We start from the raw sequence: 24,111 nt of genomic DNA, 5'->3' as shown, positions 1-24,111 counted from the left end.
ATCTTCTTAGCTTTATTTCACATTTGTTCCTCCTTTGCCACAATCTATAAAGACAGTATTTTGAAAACTTTCCTGAACTTACCAAAAAAATCTGTTTATAAAAGATGAGCAAAGGCACATGCTGATTATAAAGAGCTAACAGCAAGTTATTTATTAATTGTCTACTAAGTGCCAGGTGGTGAGAACACAAATAGCAAAGAATGAAACAATCCCTACTTAGAATGAGTTTATGTAATGACACAAATGACCACTTATCATTTCATAGTATTTTTGCTTCCAGTTGGTTAGCATAGCAGCAACATCTTTGAAACCTTTGTGTATAGTGTAGAAGTTAAATACGTTGTTTGGGAAAACAAATGTTACAAAATGTTTTAAAAGAGCTGTATTCTTGGGCAGAAGAAATTTATATCCCAATAAAACATAGTACTTATATCTTAGTCTTTGTATTATGGAGGTCAGTGGAATTACAATTGCCTTTTGATACTGAATGGTTATACTTTTCAGTGTAAATAAACTGAGTCACTCTGTTGTGTTTAGTGATCCACTTTGTTAGAAACAATGTTATATTCAAAAATAGAATTAGAAAAAAATGTCCAAGTAGCTTCATCAAATTGAAAATCTTTTGTGAACAAAATTAATGCAACTAGAATAAAAAGGCAAGCACTTAGGGGCAAATTTCTGTGTAAAATGTCTCTTGGTAAGAGTTTGATACTTAAAATATATAGGCAATTAAATGAAATAGATATCCAAAGCCATTCCTACAGATCACCAAAGCCTCTAAGTGGTAAAAAAAATTAAAAAATGTGAACACTCAGTTTCCAAAAGAAGAATTGCAGATTGTAAGCTATGTAAAAGAATTCTCTGCTCTTCCTTTTTACCATCTTCCTCCCGCTTGCAGCCATGAAGGTCGAACTATGCAGCTTCAGCGGGTACAAAATCTTCCCAGGTCGTTGGAGGCACTAGACCTGCACTGATGGGAAGGTTTTCCAGTTGTTGAATGCAAAATGTGGGTCTACATTCCTTTCAAAGAGGAAGTCCCAGCAAATCAATTGTACTGTCGCGTATAGGAGAAAACACAAGAAAGAAAAGTCAGAAGAGATTCAAAAGAAAAGAACTCGCCGGGCTGTTAAATTCCAGAGGGCCATCACTGGGGCTTCTCTTGCTGATATAATGGCCAAGAGGAACCAGAAACCTGAAGTTCGAAAGGCCCAATGAGAAGAAGCCATTGGGGCTGCCAAGAAAGCAAAAAAGACTAAGCAAGTGACTAAGAAGACAGCTGCATCTGCTCTAAGGCTCCTACAAAAGCAGCACCTAAACAAAAAATTGTGAAGCCTGTGAAAGTTTCTGCCCTCCAAGCTGGTGGTAAACGTTAATTGTCTACTAAGTTGGATTAAGTAAACTAAAATTTAAAGCAAAAAAAATTCTCCAAATCACCAATGAGTATTGAGAATATATTTATTTCTTTTTTAAAAAATATATTTATTTCTAATACTATCAACCAGTCCATTGCTAATCTTGTAGCCTTTTTCCTCTCTGCTTAGCTATAATGACTGATGAGTTTAAATCAATTTAAAATATCAAGAAAAGCCAAAGATGAGAAAAAGGATGTGTTCTCGTTGTACCAGACTACTGAATGACAACTGAATGTCATCTGAACACATTTTTTCTGGTTCTGTAACCACTTTGTCAAAGGTGAATTACTAGTGCCTTGGGGAGAAATTTTCAATGCCATAGCACAAAGGGATCAGCAACTGCCAGTATAATATAATTACTGATATTTTAAAATGATGTGAAAGCTCTTATTGTGAGAACTAGCATGTTGAACCTAATTGCTAATAATAAGAAATCATCTTTATATTTAGTTGAACAACTCCCTTATCTTATCAAATAAATACGAAGTCTGTGTAATTCATTCTCAAGCTAAACTGAACCTATTTTTATTATTTATTGTAATATATTGCCTTTGTTTCTAGTAAATGGTGGAGCTAGGACTAGAACTCAGTTCTTTTATATGTGTAAACAATTGACAAATATGAGAGCATTTAAAACATTTTAAAACTACAGTCTTAGTTACCAAGAATACGGAAAGGATAACTGACCGTCCCAGTGTCACACAGCAAGTATACCAGAAACAAGACTTGTGGAATCCAGCTCTTCTTGACTCAGAAATCATCTCCACACCCTTTCTGTTATTTATTGATTAATGAAAAGAAAGGAAGACTACGTACATTGAATTTTTAAAGGCAATACCAATTATAGTTACCTTAAGTTGATGTTATTTCTTGTTATATATTCTCTTAAATAGTTAAATAGTCACTTTTGCTTTATTTTCTTTAGATGTTTTCTCCTTTTTTAATCTGTTGTCAATTTATCCAGCCTAACACAGGGGGTTGTAGCCTTAGGGCACAAGCAAAGGCAATGCTTCCAAATATGTGTATGTGTGTCTATGTGTGTTGTACACATGTGCCTAGACATCATTTTCAGAATAAGAGCTAAGAGCTAAGTATCCCTCCTCCTCAGCCCCAGATAGCAATCTCCCAAATTGACCACAGCTCCTGCAAAGATTGGCAGAGCATCTGCCTAGGCTTCATTGGCAAGGAGAACTCATTGCTGCCTCAGCTTTCCCTGTGGCCTCTTCTATGGGGGGAGGGTATGTATACTCAGGGACATTCAATAAGTAAGTTAGATTCTGTCCTCCCCCTGCCGTAGCTCAAATCTTGATCTCAAGAGGAACAAGGCTCATGGCCCAAGTCTGAGATTAGACCACTTTCTTCCTCCTCATCTCATCTTGGTTCCCACCTTGAGTAGCCTAGAAACACCCCAGGAACCGAATAAATTGAACCCTCAGCTATGGTGGCTTGGAGTGCTTCATGGAGCCAGTAAGGGGAGAGGGGGAAATGATTCTCTCCTCACCCAGGGAAGTTAAAAAACAATCTTACGTTATTAAAGCAGAATCAAGCCTCAAGCCTTGGCCACAGGCTTATAAAAGTAAAAGTTCTTGGGGGCATCCCAGTTATCTGCCTGGCAGGAAGGTCCTCTCACAGCTCTATGCCCATCCTTCTTCACTGGTGGCTCCAGTACAGTAGGGTCACATATGGCAGCCTCTTTACTGAATATGGGAAAGCAGGGACTCCTACCTCCAGCAAATGATTTGTCATCCAGAAGTTTCCACAGCTTCTGGTGGTTATCTGAAACATCCAGTTGCTACATGTTTAGGCACTTGGCAAGCTGGGTCCAGGTGCTAAACTTGTATCATGTATGTATGAAGCCTTATATGTAGGTACTTACTGTGATTCAGGACCTCAGCCTCACCAAGCAGCCATAGAACTTCTACTTCATAAATGTGCTTCCTTAGGCTTTCTTGGTATTTGAGTTAGACACTAGGGATGATGGGTTTGGGGTTTGGTTTTTTGTTTTTGTTTTTGTTTTGTAATGTTTACATTTTATTTTTTTCAAATTGCATGTAAAAACAATTTTTAACTTCTTTTTTTAAATTTTGAGTTCCAAATTCTCTCCCTCACTCCCCTCCCCACTCCTTGAGAAGTTAAACAATTTGATATAGATTATACATGGGTAGTCATGTACAATATTTCCATATTAGCCATGTTGTGAAAGAAAACACAGCCCTCCCCAAAAAAAGGAAAAAAAAGTTTTTTTATATATATATATATATATATATATCCTGTGATCTGCATTCACGCTCCATCAGGTGGATAGCATTTGTCATCATAAGTCCTCCAGGATTATCTCACATCATTGTATTACCGAGAATAGCTAAGTCATTTACAGTTGATCATAATCAATATTGCTGTTACTGGTACAGTGTTCTCTTGGTTCGCACTTCACTTTGCATCAGTTCACATAAGTCTTCAGATTTTTCTGAAACCATCTTGTTCGTCATTTCTTATAGCACAATAGTGTGCCGTCACAATCATATAATACAGCTTGTTCAGCTATTCACTGGGGATGATGTTGATCATGTGCTTCTTGAAATAGACCTTGTAGAAGTAGCCACTCCTCTTTGTAGGCCTCATTATGAAGTGGAGGAGATGTGAAGAACAGGAGACATCAGAGATATGCTCGTGGTCATGGTGCTACTCTGGCATGCCCACCCAAATGTCCCAGTCTCAGCTTTTCCAATGTGACCTGGAATAGCTCTACCTCATCCTTATATGAGGATTTCCTGAGCAGTCATTCTGGCCAAGTATGATTTCTACTCAGTAGAGCAATGATGGGCCCTCTACTGTTTGCTCATAGCCTTGATCATTATAGGCAAAGGTACAGTGGACAAGTACCCTACTCAAGCAGGTGGGTGGACTCACTAAAGCTGAAGAAATCAATAGTGATGTCTGTGTCTTCTAAGACTACAGCAGACTTTGCCTTGAGGTTTAGGGTAAAGAGAGACTGGCCTTGAAGCATTAAAACACCATAGTGTCCTTTTTTGCTGATGGATATGTGCTGGATTCCCGTCCAACCAAAAAGGGTGACCATGTCTATTCTTCATAGTAACTGTCAGTGCAACCTTTGTCATCTAAAACTTTACCTGAGCAGAGAACATAGCATCCTGTCCGAGTAGGTGGTCCAGATCCTACAATGAGTGTCATAGGTACAATGGCAAGTCTTGTTGTTTGAGGGTGGAACGTGGTTGAACTCAGTAGGGGGGCCGGTATCCCAGTAGCTGCAACTATGCCCATGCCCTGGAAGCTTTGCCTCAGAAACTTTCAATACTGTTTCAGCTCTATATTTGCCTAGTGACTAGAGATTGTAACTTTTTTTCAGCAAAGCTAAATGAGATACCCATCTTTGGCAGAATGGGCTCCCCACCATGAGAATGAGGTACATAATTTGTAGTGTTTCTTAGGCAAATACAGCCCTTCCTTTTCAGCCTACAAAGGCCTATGTATCTTGCTATTCTAGCTTAGAACTAGTACTGCTGTCTAGCCTCTACAGAAGTACCTTGGCCATAACCTTGAGATAAAATGAACTTTTGTCTTTGATATAGATGAGCATGTGGCCTAGGGCCACCATGTTGAGGAACCATACTCATGGGGAGAATGTATACATGTGTATATATATGTAAATATGAATATATGCACACATGTTTGTGTGTACACATACATACTTTGCCATCAGATAACATGGTTGAGAGCAGTGACATGGGTGCTTCATCACTCATCCCAAGCCTCATCTTCCAGGAATGTGGGGCCATCCACAGTCACATACTTTTTCTCTGACTGGAGTAGACTTTGACATCTAATGCCTTATTAGTGTCAGCAACATCTTTCTTTGTGTGTCTCGTGGTCTCATTGTCCTGCTCAGACTCCAGGTTTTCTACATCTTTGCTCACTGAGCGTCCAGATTAGTTGGATGTTGAGGACAGGCACCAGAGGGAGTGGCATTGAATCCCACCTGGCAGAGCCCTGATAAAACCAACTGGTTTATCGTCCTTTAACTTTTATACCAGGTACCAGCTTTGTTTCTTCTGGCCTCAGAACAGTTTCTCCAATTGTCCATGCCAGGGGCTAGTGATGAATAAAGGCGAACTCTTCACCACTGGCTCTTCTGGGGCTGTCAGGTGGCACAGCAGCCCCTTCCCAGGCCATCTTCTCCATACTACCTCCCTCTCTTCCCTTTCTTACACTTTACTCACTTCTACGTATGCTACCATCCAGTGATACTGTCTTCCTTGCTCTTACATAGTAGGTACTTAATGAATGCTTGTTTACAGACTGACTTTATAATAACTTCTACTTCACATTTTATATCAGTATGCGTATTGCCAATTATTTCTTTATTAAATAGTTTTGTATCTTATTGTATTCACATTTGATGAAAATCATATTTAAAGACATTGTCCGTATTTTGTGTTTTAATGCGTATAGTCAGTAATTGGCTCCGTATCTTGGTTATATAATGTTAGACTATTTAAGACACTGTATGTAAGAGTGTATCTTTAGCATTGCTAAGGAACCTTAGCAAGTTTGAGTTAATAAGTTCTTTATACCAGTCCCATTACAAACAAACCTTTCTTCGATAGCTGTTTTATTTAGAGATGATGTATGCTTACAGCCTTTTTTTGTTTAGAGATGACTATTGCAAGAATAAAATTTTCTTTTGGTTTTTTGTTTTTTGTCAGCTATTAAGGTTAGTACATACCACCAGCACAACACAGAAGAAAAATGTTGCAACCTCAAGACGTGAAGAATATACAGTGGCTTTTATTAAAAAACAGATTGAAGAATTCAACATAGGAAAGAGACATTTAGCCAACATGATGGGAGAGGATCCAGAAACTTTTACCCAAGAGGATATTGACGTGAGTACAGTTGCTGTGTTGGAGAAATAAATTTACTATGGAGTTGGATATTGAAAGTGTGTTACTTTAACATGGGCCCCTCATCTCTCTAAATTTTAATTGAATTGCTAGATGACTGAAAAATACCATTTATACTTCTCCAGTAGGAAATATGACTTTGATAAAGATACCACCTTCTACTGCTGTGTAAGGTCAGACATCTAAGTACAGGATTGCATACTTGTATCTTTAATTACATGTAGTTTTTAGTTTTAACTGGTAATAATAGATAATCTACTTGTTTCAAGGTCATGAGAGCCTCTACAGGTGTTTAAAATGATTAAATTATAGGTAAATGTTTCTTTGTTATATGTAGTCAGGTTATGTTTTCATGTGAGGTGACATATCAGATTATTATGGAAATGTCAGATTTGTGGGAAATCTATAAATAAACATGAATTTGGTATGTTAAATGTTTTTAATATATACTTGTGTTGTTAAAGAGGTTCTAGTGTTTTGAGAATTGCACTGACTTTTGGTTCTAGTTCCCCTGTAGCCAGGGCTCATTAAAGTATTATGTTAAATTAGGGAACTTTGAATAATAGTTGGTGATATTTGATTGTTAAGTAACCTGAAATAACTGGAGAAATTGTTCAGTTTAACTAAAAACTGTGTAGCTTGCTCTGATAAAATGCCAGCTCGAACATCCATATAATCTTATTCTTAAATATTATGAATGATTAACCAGGTATAAGACTCTTATTACAAAGTCTAATCTTCATCAGAGTGTTAAAGTATTTGGTAGGACATAATTCTTTTTTCATACATCTTAATTATTTTCATGTTGTCCAAAAGTCTCATCCAAAATAAAACCTCAATACCAGTTCACCCACTGAAGCCCAGCTGAGTTGGGGCTGTGGGAGCTGTTTTTTTAATTTTGTTCTTTTTTGGCTGCTGGGGAGGGTTATGGTGGTGGTGGTAGTAATCACATACTAATTCTGTGTTTTAGGTGATCTGCTCATTTCACGAATAAGATGATAACATTATAATTGGTTACATCTCATAATTTTATAGCTAATTTTTTGGTTACATGGTAATAACAGGTAACAAGCATTAGCCAGAACCTATAATCAAAAGTAAGATTGAGCCTTATGTTTTTAAAAGAGAAGCAGTTCACATTAAGATGTAATTTGGAAAAAGATTTTAAAAGACATCCGAAGGCCTTTGTAAAAATTCTTAGTTTTGTGTCTGTTGGTTTATTTTTTAAATTTTGATAAACTGCTCTCTCATAGTTGAGAGAGATAAGGAGGCTGTGGGTGTATCATCTCTTCAGCTTTTCATTTTGCAAATAGAATGTGGAGCATACACAGGGCAAATTCAGGTGAGCTTAAAGGAGAGAGCATTATTACAGCAGGGTATTATTTATCTAGTTTTTTAAGTAGATCAAAATTTTGTAAGACATTAAGGCTGTCTTTTTGGTAGCATTCAACATAGAGGTTAAAAAAGGAATTGGGCATTTTGAGAAAACTACTTAATGATTTTTGTGCATTAGTAGGATATGAATTAAATAAGACTTAATTAGAATACAGAGTTAACAAGTAGTTGGTTCAGACTGAACTACTGATTATTTTATAAATTTTTTAGAAGCTAGTTTTGCTACGCAACTTAATTCCTGTAAAAATAATGATTTATTTGTCAGTTTAAGGTTTTCAGAAGGCTTTGCTAAATAAATGTGAATTTACTTGATCCTCACACCAATTTGTGATAGATGCTATTATCCCCATTTTACAGATAAGAGGCTGAGGCAGGTTAAGTGACTTGCTCAGGTCCACACATTCTAGACAGGATCTGAAATTAGTTTTTCTTGAATCCAAGTCCAACACTCTCTCCAGCTAACTATCTAGCTAAACCAGAAGTATCAATAAAAGTCATATTTGTAAATCTTTATGCTAAAATACCTTTTGAAAACAAACTTTGAAATAAGGTAAAACAAAACTAGATTAGGGATTTAGTCAAGCAGGGTTTCAAGAAATTCTGTACTGCTTACTTTGATAGATAATAATCACTATATTAAAGGGGCACTAAACAATGGAAGTTAGTGTTTATTCAGTCAAGAAGATTAATCTTCAAAGACAAAGTTTCAGTTCTATTTGTTTCTCAGATATTAAGTGTTTATTGATGCCAGTGTACTGAGATAATAATAAATGACATTTTATAAAGCACTTTAAGGTTTGCAGAGTGCTTTATATTATCTCATTTGATATCTTATTTGATCCTTAGGAAGTAAGTGCTATTATTATCTTCATTTTTGCAATTTACAAAATTGAAGTAAAGCAAGATGTTGGGTAATTTGCCCAAGGTCATACAACTGATAAGACAGTATTTTTATGAGGCATAATTCAAACTCAAATCTTTCTGATTCTGCTCTATCTACTATGCCACCAAGCTGCCTAGGATAGGAGAGAACAAATTTTCTGTATTTTTACAAATATTTATATATGTTTGCGTGTCTAATGATGACTCAAATCGAATGAATAACGTAATATGCTCAGAAAAAGAAAGTAGCTCTGGAAAATTTAAATGCTACCTTGTGGTTATAATTATAGGCCTATTTTGCTTGATGTGTTGCATTTTACTTTTAATACATATTGTATGTGTTCTTATTATTACTATTAGTAATAAATAACATGCTAACCAGAACTATTCAATGATTATTGCTTTTGTTCCTGAAGTGTCTGTAATGTCACTTATAAATCTCCTAGGCAATTTATGTAAGCAAAGGAAGAAGAATAGTTTGGTGCAAAACCGTTTATAAAGTACCTTGCTTATACCATAAAATAATTTAATTATATTTCAAGAATCCATAATTTCAAAGTGGAAACTTTATCCAGTGATGCAGTTTGTGGCCTATCCACATTTTCTCTTCCTATATGATTCTTCTTCATGTCGGCCCATGAATCTAATATGAACAGTCCATCTTACACACTAGTATTCTTACCTTTTCAGTCCCCCCAGGTCTTGGGTGTCCATTTGATATCTCCTGGTCTTTATGATCAGTCTGCCTTCTTTTCTGATCATACTTTCCTAGATGCTATCCTTTAAACATAATTATACAATAATTAGTAAGATTCCTATGTTTAAATTGATTCCCAGTTACTACCTATGTGACCTTGTGCAAATTTTATCTTTCTAGGTCTCATCTGTATAATGAGGAAATTGGACTTATTTTGATTTTTTTATATATTATGTGTATTCTATCCATAGCCCTATACCACCAATAAAAAAATGTCAAAGTTATGGGAACAGCTAGGTGGTGGAGTAGATAGAGCTCCAGCCTTGGAATCAGTAAGACCTGAATTCAAATTCGGCCTCAGACACTTGACACTTACTAGCTGTGTGACCCTGGGCAAGTCACTTAACCCCAATTGCTTCACCAAAAAGCAAAAAAAAAAAAAGAATGTTGATTTTAAAAAGAAGTGTTTTTGTTTCAGGGAGCAGACTGGGATAGTTGCAAACACAGCATAATTTCCCAAATGAAATTTTATCTACTCTCTTCTGTTCTATTCTGGACCTAGTTTACTATCCACATGCAATATCTGTTTACATGCTTAAGATATATTGATCTGGTCTGCTGAAGAATATCATTTGTGAAAGCTGGCTTGTTCTCTTATCATATTTTCATTTCTCTTCAATATGTACGTAGATTATTCCCCATGATTTTAAAGAGATGAAAAATTAGGCATATGGGTCACTAGTTATTGATGTCCTTTTCATTTCCTTGTTGATGTCATCTGTGATTTTTTTTTCCCCTTCCATCAGTGTCTTTTCCTCTTTCAGACATCTTGTGGATCAATCTCTCAATGCCTTCACAATTCTGTCACCTCTAGGCCAGATATTCTCTCTGTAGTCGGCCTGCTGCAGCTGCTTTTCTTATCATCCTCAGCCTTAATCTCACTTCTGCCTCTTCACGTGGCACACAAGAACCTAAAGATGTCAAAAAATCCAAAAGTGATGCTTCTGCTGGGATCAGGTGGGGAAAAGGTCCATTTTGAAAAGGTGAAAGAAAGCTTTCTTTTTCGTTTGCATGTTGTCCTTTTTGCAATTTCATCTTTGAATTGTCTTAGCATGATCTAGTCTAAGTGGTCCTGACACTCACTGCAAACTTGTTTTTCCCTACACTTCTCATTGTTTTATTGGGTGATACTATGTATAATTTTTCACCATCTTCTGTTTTGCAGATAAGTTTATATTCTTAACCACTGTTGCCTTGGTTCTCTTCGGTCTCCACTCTAAAGGGAGATCAAGTAATTTGTTGCTTTAGTCTGATTCTGGGCCCTTTTGGCCTCCTGATTTTGGTGATTGCTTTATATCCATTAAGCTTTTATAGGAAGTGGTGGTAGACCCTAGCAATGACATCTCCTTTATTCTCTTCCCATTTCTCAGCATTAGTAGCTTGTTTGAATAGGTGAGGTGAAAATGGTTGGGATTTCAGACCACATTTTTTTTATTCTTTTTATCTTTCTCATTTGTTCTTGAATCCTGTGGTCTAACTGCAGAGCAGTTCAGATAGCCTTGATGTGTGTCTGTATAACTAGAACCTGCACAAATCTTGGAATTTCTGAACAGAGCGTAATGAATATAATTTGACCTTTTGAAGACTGTCGTCATTATGAATATTTAATTATCAAGCTGTGCCCTTACAGTGGTTGGTGATACCCTTAAAGAGATTATTGATGTATGTAATCTTGTCTGCTCCTACAAAAAAATGATCCAGGCCTCTGTGCTTTTATAAATGTTTACTTTATTTAATTCTGTGAATTTTACAGTCCAGCCATACAGGCCTGCTTTCTGTTCTACACACATGACACCATCTCCTGTCTCCAAGCCTTTGCACTGGCTGTTCCATAGGCTTATCATGCTCTCCTTCCCAAACTCTGACTCTTGGAATCCCTGACTTTAAGACACAACTCAAGAACCATGTCCAGGGGGACTTTTCTGGTTCTCAACACCCTTCTCCCCAAACATACACCAGTTGCTAAGTCTCTAAGGTTACATTGCATCCACTCTGTATATTACATGTTGCTTTCCCCAATAGAATGTAAACTGAAAGTAGTGACTTTTCACTTTTCTTTGCATCCCTCACACTTAGTTAACACAGTGCCTGATGTAAGCACTTACATGTGCTTGTGGATTGATTAATTGAATTCCCTTTTCTAGTACTTTGTCAAATTGTCTGCTCTCAGTCTTTTATGTTCTTAGTACCTCTTTCCCTACCCCCACTGTGAAATGCAGTATCTAATCAATTGCCATAACCAACTTTGTGTAATATTTAGAGTTGGGAGGCTCTAAGAGCAAAAAGGCCTCTACTGTGAAATTAAGTGTACAGATGTTTCACAGGTAACACCATTTGTTGGGCAGGAGAACACAGAAGGACTTCCAGTGCTAACAGGTGTTCTAGCACAGGTTCACTTTTCATCTGGTCAGACAGGAAGAATTTCAGAGCTTACTTTATTCTAATCCAGTCTTCTCAAAAACGTTGCTGATAATGGAAGCACCAACTCCTAAGGCATTCCCTAATCTAACACTTCCCACAGGGAGAGGCGAGAATAGGAGTAGGACTCCTCATCCCCTAAGCCTCAGTGGGGGCCAATTGAGGCAAACATACAGATTCCCCCCAAGCCTTGATGGGTCAAGACAGGTACATGCATTCCTTCCATGCATTATCCAAATCCCCAAAATGGGTTCCCCTGGAGAATTGATGGGGGATCAAGGCAAGCACAATGGATATACCTCATGTGCATTCCTAATCCCCCACTCAACTGACCAGTGCCCACTTGCTTTATAGGGAAACAGACAAAGAAGGCATATTGCCAGCAATAGCCGCACAATTTTACATTACTTCATCCCTATATCTAACCATGCCAGTGTGGTGGAAATTTTTTGAACCATGATCGTGAGAACTCATACCTAACACCTGGGGATTAGAGATTGTTATGGCTATGGATCCTGGGAAACTAAACTCTAAGAAAGCATAACAAAAATTCACCTTACACATACTAAAATTCACCTTACTTGCGCTACAGCCTTTGTGGTGTTTATTTCTGGTTTTTAGATTATGCTTCCCACTCTCAGTTCCCAACTTCCTCTTGGCTTCAGAACTGCTGACTTATCCTAGAAAGTCCCTTAAGACCCAGGGCCTCCTTCCCCTGGCACAGCCTTCCACTCCTGTGGCCTACTAACCATGGAATATCCCTCTACAAAGTCTACCCTCCTTCTGCCATTCTTGAATTCCTTCTGGCATTTAAGAGAGGGATCCAGGCTAGTGTGTCTTCATTCCCCTCCTGTGACTGACTTCTGGATTTTAAACCTTCATCCTCAAACCATCCCTTCTTCCTGCCCCACCACTCCCTGCCATTTTTCAACTCCCTTTTGTGTGTTTCTTCCCGCTTTAGAATGAAAGTTTTTTGAGGGCAAGGGTTGTCTTTCTTTTGGCTAACATTTATATTCCCAGCCCTTAGCATAGAACCTAACACATAATGAGTAATTTATTAAATGTTTTTTTCCTTCCTGTTTCTCATGATTGTCTTCCAGATAATTGAACTTGCTGAAAGTTAGCCATCCCCATAAATAGTATTATTGTAGGTTATTATGGGCAAACTTCTGTGGCAGCAGGCATGATCTAAGGTTGCTTAACTAAATAATGTGACATCCAGTAGAAAGCATGACTAATAAAAATATGGTAGATGAAAAATTTTGAAAGCCCATCATTTAAAAAAAAACTATCAGGTGGGATTACTTGTGTTTATACCTTTCAAAAACATTTTTAGAGATTTGATCCACAGAATTTTTACTTTGCTTTTGATTTAGTATGAACAGAAGAATAGTCATTAATTTCTATGTATAGTTGTTGAATAAACAGTTTATAAAGCATATCTCCTTATACCAGTGATTATTTTTAAACCAGCCTACTGTGATGCCATTAGTAGTACTCAGTATTAACTTACAAATGTTTTAGAATCATATTACCCAGGAGCATAGATTTAGATTGGAAGGGAACTCAGAGAGCATCTGATGTAGTCCACCTCTTCATTTTACAGATAAGGAAACCAAGGCCTAGGGGGTTAAGGGACTTTCTTTACTTACCTTGGTCACACCAGGTAGTAAGGGTTAATTAACAAGTATTTGTTAAGCTTCCATTATGTGCCAGTTACAAAGACAAAAATGAAATTCTCTGTCCTCAAGGAGAGGTGTGTGTGTGTGTGTGTGTGTGTGTGTGTGTGTGTGTGTGTGTGTACAGCAACATGTACAGATACAAAATAAATGCAAGGTAGTGGGGGTGTGGGGAGCACCTTCACGTAGCAGGTGACATTTGAGCTGAGTTTTGAAACAAAACAGGGATTCTAAGTGGTAAGTGAAGGAGGGAGTGTATTCCAGGTATGGAGTACAACCAATGCAGAGGTGTCTAAATTGGAGATGGAGTTTTGTATGTGATGAATAGCAAGAAGGATAATCTGGCTAGACCTCAGAATGCTGGTAGAATTTGAACCCAGGTCTTCTGAGAATATTTAAAAGAGAACAAACAATAGAATACTACAGGGTCTTATGTCTACTAGTTATTTGTATTTAATTTTCCCCCTTACAGTCAGATGCTGAAAATATTTTAAAGACTAACTAGTATTTGCTATACGTAATTAAATTTCTTTTGTAAAAATATTACAAAAGCGATTTAGCACAACTGGTAGCAGAATTATCAGGCTTTACACTTCGAACAGTAATAATCCCTTCAATATGCCTGTGTACCTTCATGTCATTGTAGGAAATCAGTTTATTCAAAGTATTTTGAAAATAGACTTTAATGTGTCATTACTTGTCTTTGTATATTAAATACATAGATTTTGAATTTTTAAACTACTACTGTTTGAGATGATAGTTAAAGACATTTCAGTCATGTCGACTGTTTTGAGTATAGAATTTACTAATGCTTTTATTTGGGAATTAAAGTTAAGCAATACATTACTTTTGAATTTCAGGGAAGAAGCTAGCAAATTGATATATAACTGCAGAAGTCTACCAATTACTTTTTAATTGGTATTATAGACCTTGCTCTGAAACCAGAATGTTTTATTCTCCTAAGTGTGAATATGCTGTATGAAGTTTCTCTAATTGATTTGCTGTGCCCATTGCATTTGATGTATCATTTTTCACAATATTTCATAATTTGTGCTCATTTCTAATGAACAGAGTCGTTAGGACAGGCATGTCTAAGTACAACTGACAGCTAACATTAGGTGCCAGATGCAGTTTATAAAGCTATGTAGAACTGCAGAGAACAGTTTAAATAAATTAGCACCTGTACATTAGTCTCACTTGCTGGTAATTTATAAGCGAATCAGTAGAGATGACATTTAGGTAAGTCATTGATCAAGTTAACAGCTGCATACCCACTGCCCAGCTGGGATACCTAATTAATAGAGATTGCAGTCTTGACCCAGTGCTTCTTCCCATTTGAGTCTAATCTTTTTTTAGTGCTCAATTTAAGCTTAAGGATGTAGTAAATACTTTGCCTTCCTTTCAGCAAACAGTCAAAATCATTGATATTCTAGTTTAATTCTGAAAATGTAGCTAATATTTTTATTAATCAAAGATTACCTTAAGCATTATGATTTACTTAGATTAACTTTTATTATTATTCACTTTATGTGTGTATAGCCATTTGTTGAACTTAATCTTTATTGCATAGTATTTTCAAAAAACTAGGAGAGTCATTTTCTGATCTTGTATTTAATATAAATATTGCACATTTAGTTTTGGAAAAGGCATTATTAAATGATTAGCTAACAATTGAAATCAAATTAATATGTAGAATATTTTTCGGAAAGTGGCTTCACTTAATAATTTTGCCAAGTTACTCTATAGATATTATTATGGTCATTGAAGATCCATTGAATACATCTTTGGTATCAATATCCAAGAGAAAATAATTTCTTAATTTTCTAGTTGTGTGTGTTCTTAGATGTATTGTTTAATTAATATTTTACTTTACATAGAAAATAAGTTTCTCTTCCCCCATAACATTGAAGAACATAGGGTGAATATATAGTTTCAATCTGTTCCTTTAGAAGAAATAGTTTCATTCAAAGGATCCATGTTCTAGATTTCATTCCATTAGAAATACATCTTATTAAAAAAAATATATATCTTATGGATATTTAATTAGCACTTAACCTAAAATGTACTTTTATTTTACTTGACTCAAAGGAGAGTTCTATTTTAAAAGCATAAGAGGGAAGTAATTTTAATTTAAAAATTGTTTCATCAAAATATTTTCTGTTTTTTGTAAACAGAAACTTATGTAATATATACCATTCAATTGTACTTGATTTTTATTTCAGATTGTGTTCTTGGTTTAGTTTTTGGCTTTAAAAATTCCTTCTGGTTTCAATTTACTTGTTTAAGTACTTATGATATAATTTAAGAAGTACTTTCCATGTGTTATCTACTTATGAAAAGTTCTCCCAATACAATGGTGTCTGTTTTGTTGATTAAGTTGTTCTGTTCTATTCATTCTGTTCCTTCTTCTTTGAATCTTTCTGTTCTATAGTTGAGCCGAGGTCTTTTCTGACTCCAGCCCCTGTGCTCTATCCACTGTTCCACCTAGCTGCCTCTATGGTTGACATTACAGTATAACAGAAAGTATTGTGGTATAATAGCAAACACCAGAGTTAACCAGAAGATATAAGTATATTAGTCCCAGTTGTGTTGTGTAACATTACGATTATAAATAGAAGAGAACTGGTTCTGGAATCAGAGGATTTGTGTTCATATCCATTTTGTGATGCTTACTGCCTGTGTGATTTTTGACAAGTCACTTAACCTTTCTGGGCCTCAGTTTTCTCATTTGTAAAGGTAAACGACTGAGCTAGATGGCCTTTAAGGACCCTTCTACATCTAGAACTATGATCCTGTCATCTTAAAGCAGACCTTAAGCTGAAGGAGTTGTACCAGATGATCTTTAAGCCTCCCCCTTTCTAGTTTTAAATGCTGTGAGCCTAAGTTACATAAATTTCTTGACCCTCAGTTTCCTTATTTGTAAAATGGTGATAATAATCCTATGACGGTATTAAGTAGTCTTACCTTGTATGATGTTAAGGGCTTTGCTTTGGAAATTGTTAAACCCTACATAAAAGTAAACTCATTATTTAGTATTCTTAAAAGATTTATGATTTCATTAACATGAGTATTTTATCCACTGATGCAGATTATAACTTCTCCTTGCCTTTTTAGGTGTCTTCATAAATTCCTATAGCAAAAATAAAATAAAACTTATCACCACATGGCCTTTTGGTAGTAGAATAATAACATTCCAAAGTAGGCTTCTCTCCAGATTCTATAGACAGCCTATTAATGAATCCATACTTAGTGGTTTTCTAGCTTGTTAAGACCAGCCAGGGCTTTTGACTTTCACTGACATAGCCTCTAAGATCCCAAGGTTGTGCCTCCACAATAAGGCATAAAAATAGTATTTTAGTGGAAGGTGGTGGTGGTTGTTGTTGTTGTTGTTATTATTATTATCATTATTATTATTATTATATTAATGCAAAACAAACTCTATACTTTTAATTTACTTATTTTATGCTTTCATATTTTTCCTGCTATCTTCTACCTTTATTCACCTGGTACCGGGAAAAGAGTAGAAAAGAGTGGAGTTGTTACCATTGTGCAGCATATATATACTTTATACTGTTCTCCAAAACATACCTGCTTAATGTTTTACAGGATGTTCCATTTATGACTTTATGAATTTTTATTATAATTATTCCTCACTTCCCAAATGGAGTGTTCACTTATTTGGGTTCAAGTGGTTGCTGCTCTATAGATGCAGAAAGAAACCAAATTACCATTTCATAAAATCAAGGTAATCTTTTGTTTGCTTGAGAATGTTTATAGAATGCCAGTAGAAGATTAATGAAAGTAATAGGTTAGGACTTTGTTGGTCACACTCTATGCGTATTAAGTAGTTTATAGCACTGTCAAGAATACTTATTGTTTGTAAACATTTCAGTTGGCAAATAGTTTTTAAAATTGTTTTAAGTGTCACTTTATTTACTATTTTCTTTGTTGTGCTGTTCCCATACTTCACACACTCCTTCCCCATGTGTTATTATTCTTGCTGAATTTGTAATTACTTCCATTAACGATCCTTTATATTAGATATGCTTTATGTTACAGCACTTTACACCTTTTTTTGTTGTTGATTTGAATTTCATAGAATCACAGAAACGTGGATTGTAAAGGGATGTCAAAAGCCAATTTGGCCAACTTTTTTTTTTTAAACAGGAATGCCCCCTATAATATCCCCAACAACAGGTAGGCATCCAGCTTTTGTAAATTGTACTACATCTTTAGCAATGAAAGTCTGGAAGAGAAAGACACAGGCTCACTGATAGTTACATTTCAGGTCCTAAGTATGACAATGAAGGCATTTGGACAGGTAGACTGTGATAGCCACATCCCTGCCCCCACCCCCAACACTACTAACCTTGGAGAAGAATAAATAATCCCATTTCCCTCTCTACAATGAGAAGGACCATGTCTTATATAAGTAGGGATTCAAAAATGCTCTCTAGGACATCTTCCTTATAGGTGGGATAGAGTAGCTCTTTTAGGCAAGTTGACATGTAGTGGTAAGAGCAGTGAGAAAACTTGAATTCAAGTTCTGCATTCTCTATGACCGTAGGCTAGCCACCCAAAGTCTAAGTTCTCAATTTCTCGTCTGCAGATTGAGGAGTGTTGGACCAGATAATTTCTGTGGACCCTTCTCGCTGTATCTCATTTAAGGAGAATACATGGACTTCTTTTTTCCATAGACAACTTTATTTCTATTTTACTTGTCCCATATTTCAAGCAGAGGTTAGTTAAAAGAGCTTGAGCACATCCCATTGAACTTTTACAATAGATGCTCAATTTGAACTCTAGTAGTTAATTTCCTAATCACATGTATATCTTGACCAGATAGAATTTTATGATTCAGCCTAAAAAAATGCTAGCTCCTGAAATGGATTTTCCCCTAGTGGTTAACTAGTTTCAATGTAATTTGGAGATAATTCTTTAATTTGTTCAATGATCAGCTTAATCAGATAATGATATATTGTACATCTCCATATGAAAATGATGCTACAGTCCATTTGTTAATTGAACATTTTGAAGTAAATATTTTTTTTTTAATTTTCTGCAGTGGTGATGAGTTTCTGTGGACTTTAGAGGTGTTGGGGAAAGCGTCCTCTAGATGGTGGAATTTTTAGCTGGGGCTTAAAAGAAGCCAGGGAGGTCAGTGGTCTTTTCAGAGGAGGGAAATATTCCAGGCATGGGGACAGCCAGAGAAAGTGCCTAGATTCAGAAAATAAAGTGCTTTGTTTGTGGAACAGCAAGGAGGCCAACGTCACTGTATCAAAGAATATGTGTCAGGGAGTAAGGTGTAAGAAGGCTGAAAAGGTAGAAGGGGGCTAGGTTATGAAGGGCTTTGAATGCCAAACAGAGGATTTAGCATTTGGTCCTAGAGGCAATGGGAGGTCACTGGAGCTTAATTGAGTAGAAGGATGACATGATCAGACCTGCATTTTAGGAAAATCACATTAGAAGCTAAATAGAAGAGGAATTGGAGTGAGGAGAGATTTTAGTCAGGCAGACCCTCCAGCAGGTTATTGCGACAATCTGTGGTGAGGTGATAACGGCCTGCTCTAGAGTAATGGCAGTGTCAGAGGAGAGAAGGGAACATTTAAGAGCTGTTGTAAAGGTGAAATTGGTAGGCCTTGGCAACAGCACGGATATGGGGGTTGAGAGATAATAAGGAATCCAAGAGGGCTCCTACATTGTGAGCCCGAAAAACTGGGAGGATGGTGTCGCCCTCTACTGTAATATGGAAGATAGGGGATGGGGAGGATTTGGGGGAAAGATAAGTTCCATTTTGCACATATTGAGTTTAAGATATCTACTGGACGTCAAGTTTGAAATGTCTGAAAAGCAGTTGGAGATGTGAGATTGGATGTCAGCAGAGAGCTTGGGGCAGGATAAGTAGATTTGGTTTTGGGGGGGGCTTTTAGGCAATTGGGGTTAAGTGACTTGCCCAGGGTCACACAGAAAGTGTCAAGTGTTTGGTCTGAGGCGAGATTTGAACTCAGGCCCTCCTGACTTCAGGGCCGGTGTTCTATCCACTGTGCCACCTAGCTGCCCCCAGGATAAGTAGATTTGAAAACCGTTAGCGTAGAGTTGGTAATTAAATCCATGGGAGCTAATGAGATACCAAATGAAGGAGTATAAAGGGAGAAGAGAGGAAGGCGAAGAATGAAACCCAGAGTGACACCTACAGTTAAAGTACGATCTGGAAAAGGATCTAGCAAAGGAGACAGAATGAGTGATGAGATAGGTTAAGAAGAGAACCAGGAGAGAATGGTGTTCCAAAAACTGGAAGGAAGAGAATATCAAGGAGGAGTGAGTGATCAATGGTGTAAGGCAATAGAGATGTCAAGGAGAATGAGGACTGAGAAAAGCCAGTTGGATTTGTCAGCTAAGAGATAGGTAGTAACTTTGAAGAAAACAGTTTCAGTAGAATAAGTTCAGAAGAAGGATTGTAAGGGATTAAGGAGAAAGTGAGAGGAGAGAGAATAGAGGTACCATTTTAGACAGCATTTTCAAGAATTTTACCTATAAAGATTAGAAGAGATGTAGGATGATAGTGCAGGTAGAAGAATCAAGTGAGAGTTTTTCAGATAGGGGAGACGTAGAATAGTTTGTAGGTAGTAAGAAATGAGCCAGTAGAGAAGGAAAGATTGAAAATAAGTGGACAGGTAGGGATGACCTAGGGGCAGTCTGTTGGAAGAGACAAGATGGAATGGGATTACCTGAACAAGTAGAGGGGTTAGCCTTGGTAAGGAGTAAGGTCAAATTCATCATGAGAGACAGAGTTGTGAATGAGGAGGTAATTATCAGAAGATATCTGAGGAAGAAGGGGAAAGAGAGAGTTCACAGTAAATGGGCTCTTTTTTTTTTTCCTGGAAAACATGAGGCAAAATTCTCAGGTGAGAATGGGTGGAAGGGTGCCTTGGGAGGTTTGAGGAGAGATGAAAAAGTTTGGAAGAAACCAAAGCTATCAATGCTCACATGAAAAAGTGCTCTAAATCACTTTTCTTTCTTTTTTTTTGGGGGGGGGGCAAGGCAATGGGGTTTAGTGACTTGCCCAGGATCACACAGCTAGTAAGTATCAAGTGTCTGAGATCAGATTTGAACTCAGGTTCTCCTGACTCCAGGGCCAGTGTTCTATCCACTGCACCACTGAGCTGTTCCCTCTAAATCACTTTTGATTAGAGAAATGCAAATTAAAAACAAATCTCAGATAACACCTGGCACCTATCATATTGGCTAACATGACAAAAAAAGAAAATGACAGGCTGGAGGGGATGTAGAAAAACAGGTACACTAATGCATTGTTGGTGGAGTTGTGGTCAGGGAAGCTAAGGTCCTTGGTTCTTTGCCCAATATTTTCTAATCCTTCACAATTACTTTCTAGATTCCCTATGGCCTCTGTAAATCACTAGCAGTGGGTCATAGTTAACAGATTAGCAAGTCTTGGGTATCTTCTGTTTCATATCCTAGATACTGAGTTAACCTCTTTTTAATGTCATTTGCATAAAGAGTTACATCTGTTCTACTAGAATCAGTCAGAGTATGTCAGCTACTACTGCTCACCTTCTTTTCGTCCAGTAAGGGTCAGAGGATTTCTCACATAAGTAACATTAATTTAGTAAATAGTAAGCACTGGCCCAAGTCCTATAGGCATTATGTTAGGTAATAAGTAATAATTCCACATGTAGGTACTGCTTCAACAAAATAGCTTTCTCAAAATCACCTTGATATATAGATAATGTTAATATTATTTTCCCCTTTTGATAAACAAGAAAATTAAAGTTCAGAAATGCTAAGAGACTTGTCTGTGGTCACACAAGTAGTGATAAGGGTAGAGAGCTGGAATTTAGGCTCAGTTCTTTTGACTCATTCTTAAACTACACCGTGCTTCATCACCAGAAGGCAGGAAAACAAATATAGGGGGAAAAAAATCTACTTCTTTGGTTAGTGGTATCAGAATATATTTTGTGGTACTAGTTTTTTTTTTTATGACTAATATTACTTGAAAAGATTATATCCCCAGGTTTCCTATGTTCACATTAAAATCACAGATTCAGAGTGTCAGGTTCTGTCTGGGATGAATATTTTTTTTTTCCTTCTACTACTATCCTTAAAATGAAGGTCATATTTCAGTGCTTCATTATGCCATGGAAATAATCCTGGCTTCTTGATTACAAATGTCATTTGAGTTTGGGCCTAGTGAGGGACTGTGTCTGTTCCTTGAAGACTCATCTAGCTAAGTTCAGAGAAACTTATTGTCAGAAGGTTGTAACTTTTTTTTTGCTACTTATAGGAGCTTATTGAAATCCATGTGGCTATCTGGAGAACTTTTAATCATGGAAGCATTGTGTTACGTGTTGGTAGAGAATACCCACTCTGATGAAATCACAAACTTATCAACGTATTATCCTAAATGGAAATTGTCTCTCCTTCCTGTAGTTTTTTAATAACACATTGGAACTCTCCTAGCACCCATCATATTCTAAATTATATATTATTTGCATATCTATTTAAAATATCTTCCTAGATTTTAAGCTTATCAGGTGAAGTGTTTTTTGTACATTGTATATAGTAGGCATTTAAATGTTTTTTTAAAAATTGAATCAAATTGACAATTTAAATGCTTTGTTTATTTTTAGAGAGCTATTGCCTATCTCTTCCCAAGTGGCTTATTTGAAAAAAGGGCCAGACCAATTATGAAGGTATATTAATTTTATTTACTATTTAAAAATTTTCATTATGCTTTTTCTTATGTCTAGTGATTAATGTACCTTTTACTTTTTTTACAGCATCCTGATGACATTTTCCCAAGGCGTAGAGGTAAGTATGCTCAGGACCATTTCCTTTTTATATTATTTCTTTGAGGCAACGAGTTATATTGTAAAGTGGGTAAAATTTCCAAAATAATTTTTACAGGTGTAAAACCAATCCCTTTGTTGAAAACAGAAACAGTGTAACTAAAGCTGAAAAAATAAGAGTTTAAAGAGCTATAAGAAAGCCTTCAAAAACACTTTCAACAATTAAAAATTTAGTGTTAATTTGCTTCTATAGGGAATAGGATGAGGGATTAGACCTATAATTTCATCATAATTTCACTGGGAACTTCCAAATGAAGGAACTTCTCTACCAAACCAAGTCCAGGGCTTCTCTACAAATAGAACTCTATGCCTTAGAATTGCCTGTGGCACTGAGAAGGGTAAATGACTTGCCCTGGGTCACACAGCCATTATTTATGAGATATGAGATTAGAACCCAGGTCTTTCTAGCTTCAAGGCCACTCTTTACTCAGTCATGCTTTCTCTCTGGTTTCCTTCTGTATTTATTTTTACTAATCTTGTTAAAATTAAGTGAAAATTTAAAAATTCACTTTAAAAAAATTAACATTTCACAAAAGGAAATTATTAAAACAAAATTTAAAGTCCAGATATAAGTAGTTTAACAACATGTACTGGATTGTATTTGGTGAGTTTTGTGTTGTGTTTTGTTTTTTGGTTTGTTTGTTTTTGTTTTCTGTGGTGCTATGATTTCATGGGTACAATGAATTCTGCCAATGTAAACAAATAACTGCTCTGCAGCTAATTGTCTTAGAGAATTATATAGATAGGGTAACGTAGGTTACCAGATAAAAGAGAATTCTGTGTCAGAGGGCAGATTTGCACCCAAATTGTTTTGACTCTGACTTTCTCTTTATCCGCTGTACCACATTGCCACTCATCAAATTTAATAAAACGTTTAATTGTGTTAAAGGTCTATTTTTTTTATCAACTTATTCAGGAACACTTTATTTTATCAAGCAATTTGGTCTAAACTGAGCCTGACTGGAAGTATTAGATATATAGTCTATGAGACTGACTCTGTGTGTGTGTGTGTGTGTGTGTGTGTGTGTGTGTGTGTGTGTGTGTGTGTAAAACACACATATGTACATGTAAATATGTCAGATATACTAATATTTTATGTTTAATTACACACCATAATTCTTTTTCCCCCTATACTTGGAAATCAGAACCTAGCAATGTCACTGTTCAGGGATATGGATGTTTCCCTTACCTCTACTCTGACTACTTAGCATTTATAAAGCTCTTTCTGTAATGAGTCTCCTCTTGTCTTCTTCTCTTAAAAGCAGTGATTACTATCTTTGATTCGTTCACTTTTCATAAAAATGCAATATATAACATCTTTCTCTTTTTAAAATTAAAATTAGTTGGGGTTTTTTTTGTGAATTCTGTTATACCCATGAATAGCTCTGAAATTATATTAAATTAATTAAAACAAGTAAACTAGGATCAGGAAACATTATTGTGAAGAAAGCTGTGTGACCCCAAAGCACTTTAGAAACGTAGGCATCTTAGGGCAGATGAAGAGATAAAATGTTGGTTCATTGTAGGAGAGTCATACATGTGAACTATCAGTCTCTTAATACCAGTATGTCATTATCTTGGCAAGTAAGGGGGAAAAGTGGTTGGAGAAAAGCAAAATAACCAAACCTCAAAATCATTATTTCACAGAATCAGATAATTTGGAGGTGTTAGGGACCTCAACAGCCATCTAGGCCAACCCCCAAATGAAGGGAATACTTATTTTAACATCCGTCTCAAGTATTTACGTCCAGGACCTGTTTGAAGACTTTCTAAGGAGGG

The 24,111-nt window shown here is 36.4% G+C and overlaps 1 protein-coding gene and 1 pseudogene across 3 annotated transcripts in view; both read left to right on the top strand.

The window, feature by feature from the left end:
- MRPS9 (mitochondrial ribosomal protein S9) overlaps positions 1-24,111 on the top strand; it is an 81,958-nt gene that overhangs the window by 22,301 nt on the left and 35,546 nt on the right. For all 3 annotated transcript variants that reach the window (XM_020987908.2, XM_020987907.2, XM_078147373.1), the window contains exons 2-4: positions 6,137-6,316; positions 22,114-22,176; positions 22,264-22,294. In XM_020987908.2, coding sequence (XP_020843567.1) covers positions 6,137-6,316; positions 22,114-22,176; positions 22,264-22,294 — 274 coding nt within the window. The remainder of the gene's footprint in view (positions 1-6,136; positions 6,317-22,113; positions 22,177-22,263; positions 22,295-24,111) is intronic.
- LOC110209414 (large ribosomal subunit protein eL24 pseudogene) lies at positions 901-1,373 on the top strand (annotated as a pseudogene).

This window comes from Phascolarctos cinereus, unplaced genomic scaffold, assembly GCF_003287225.1.
Source record: "Phascolarctos cinereus isolate Bilbo 61053 unplaced genomic scaffold, phaCin_HiC Scaffold_7;HRSCAF=346, whole genome shotgun sequence".
Taxonomy (NCBI): domain Eukaryota; kingdom Metazoa; phylum Chordata; class Mammalia; order Diprotodontia; family Phascolarctidae; genus Phascolarctos; species Phascolarctos cinereus.
This window is presented reverse-complemented; position numbering and strand designations above follow the sequence as displayed.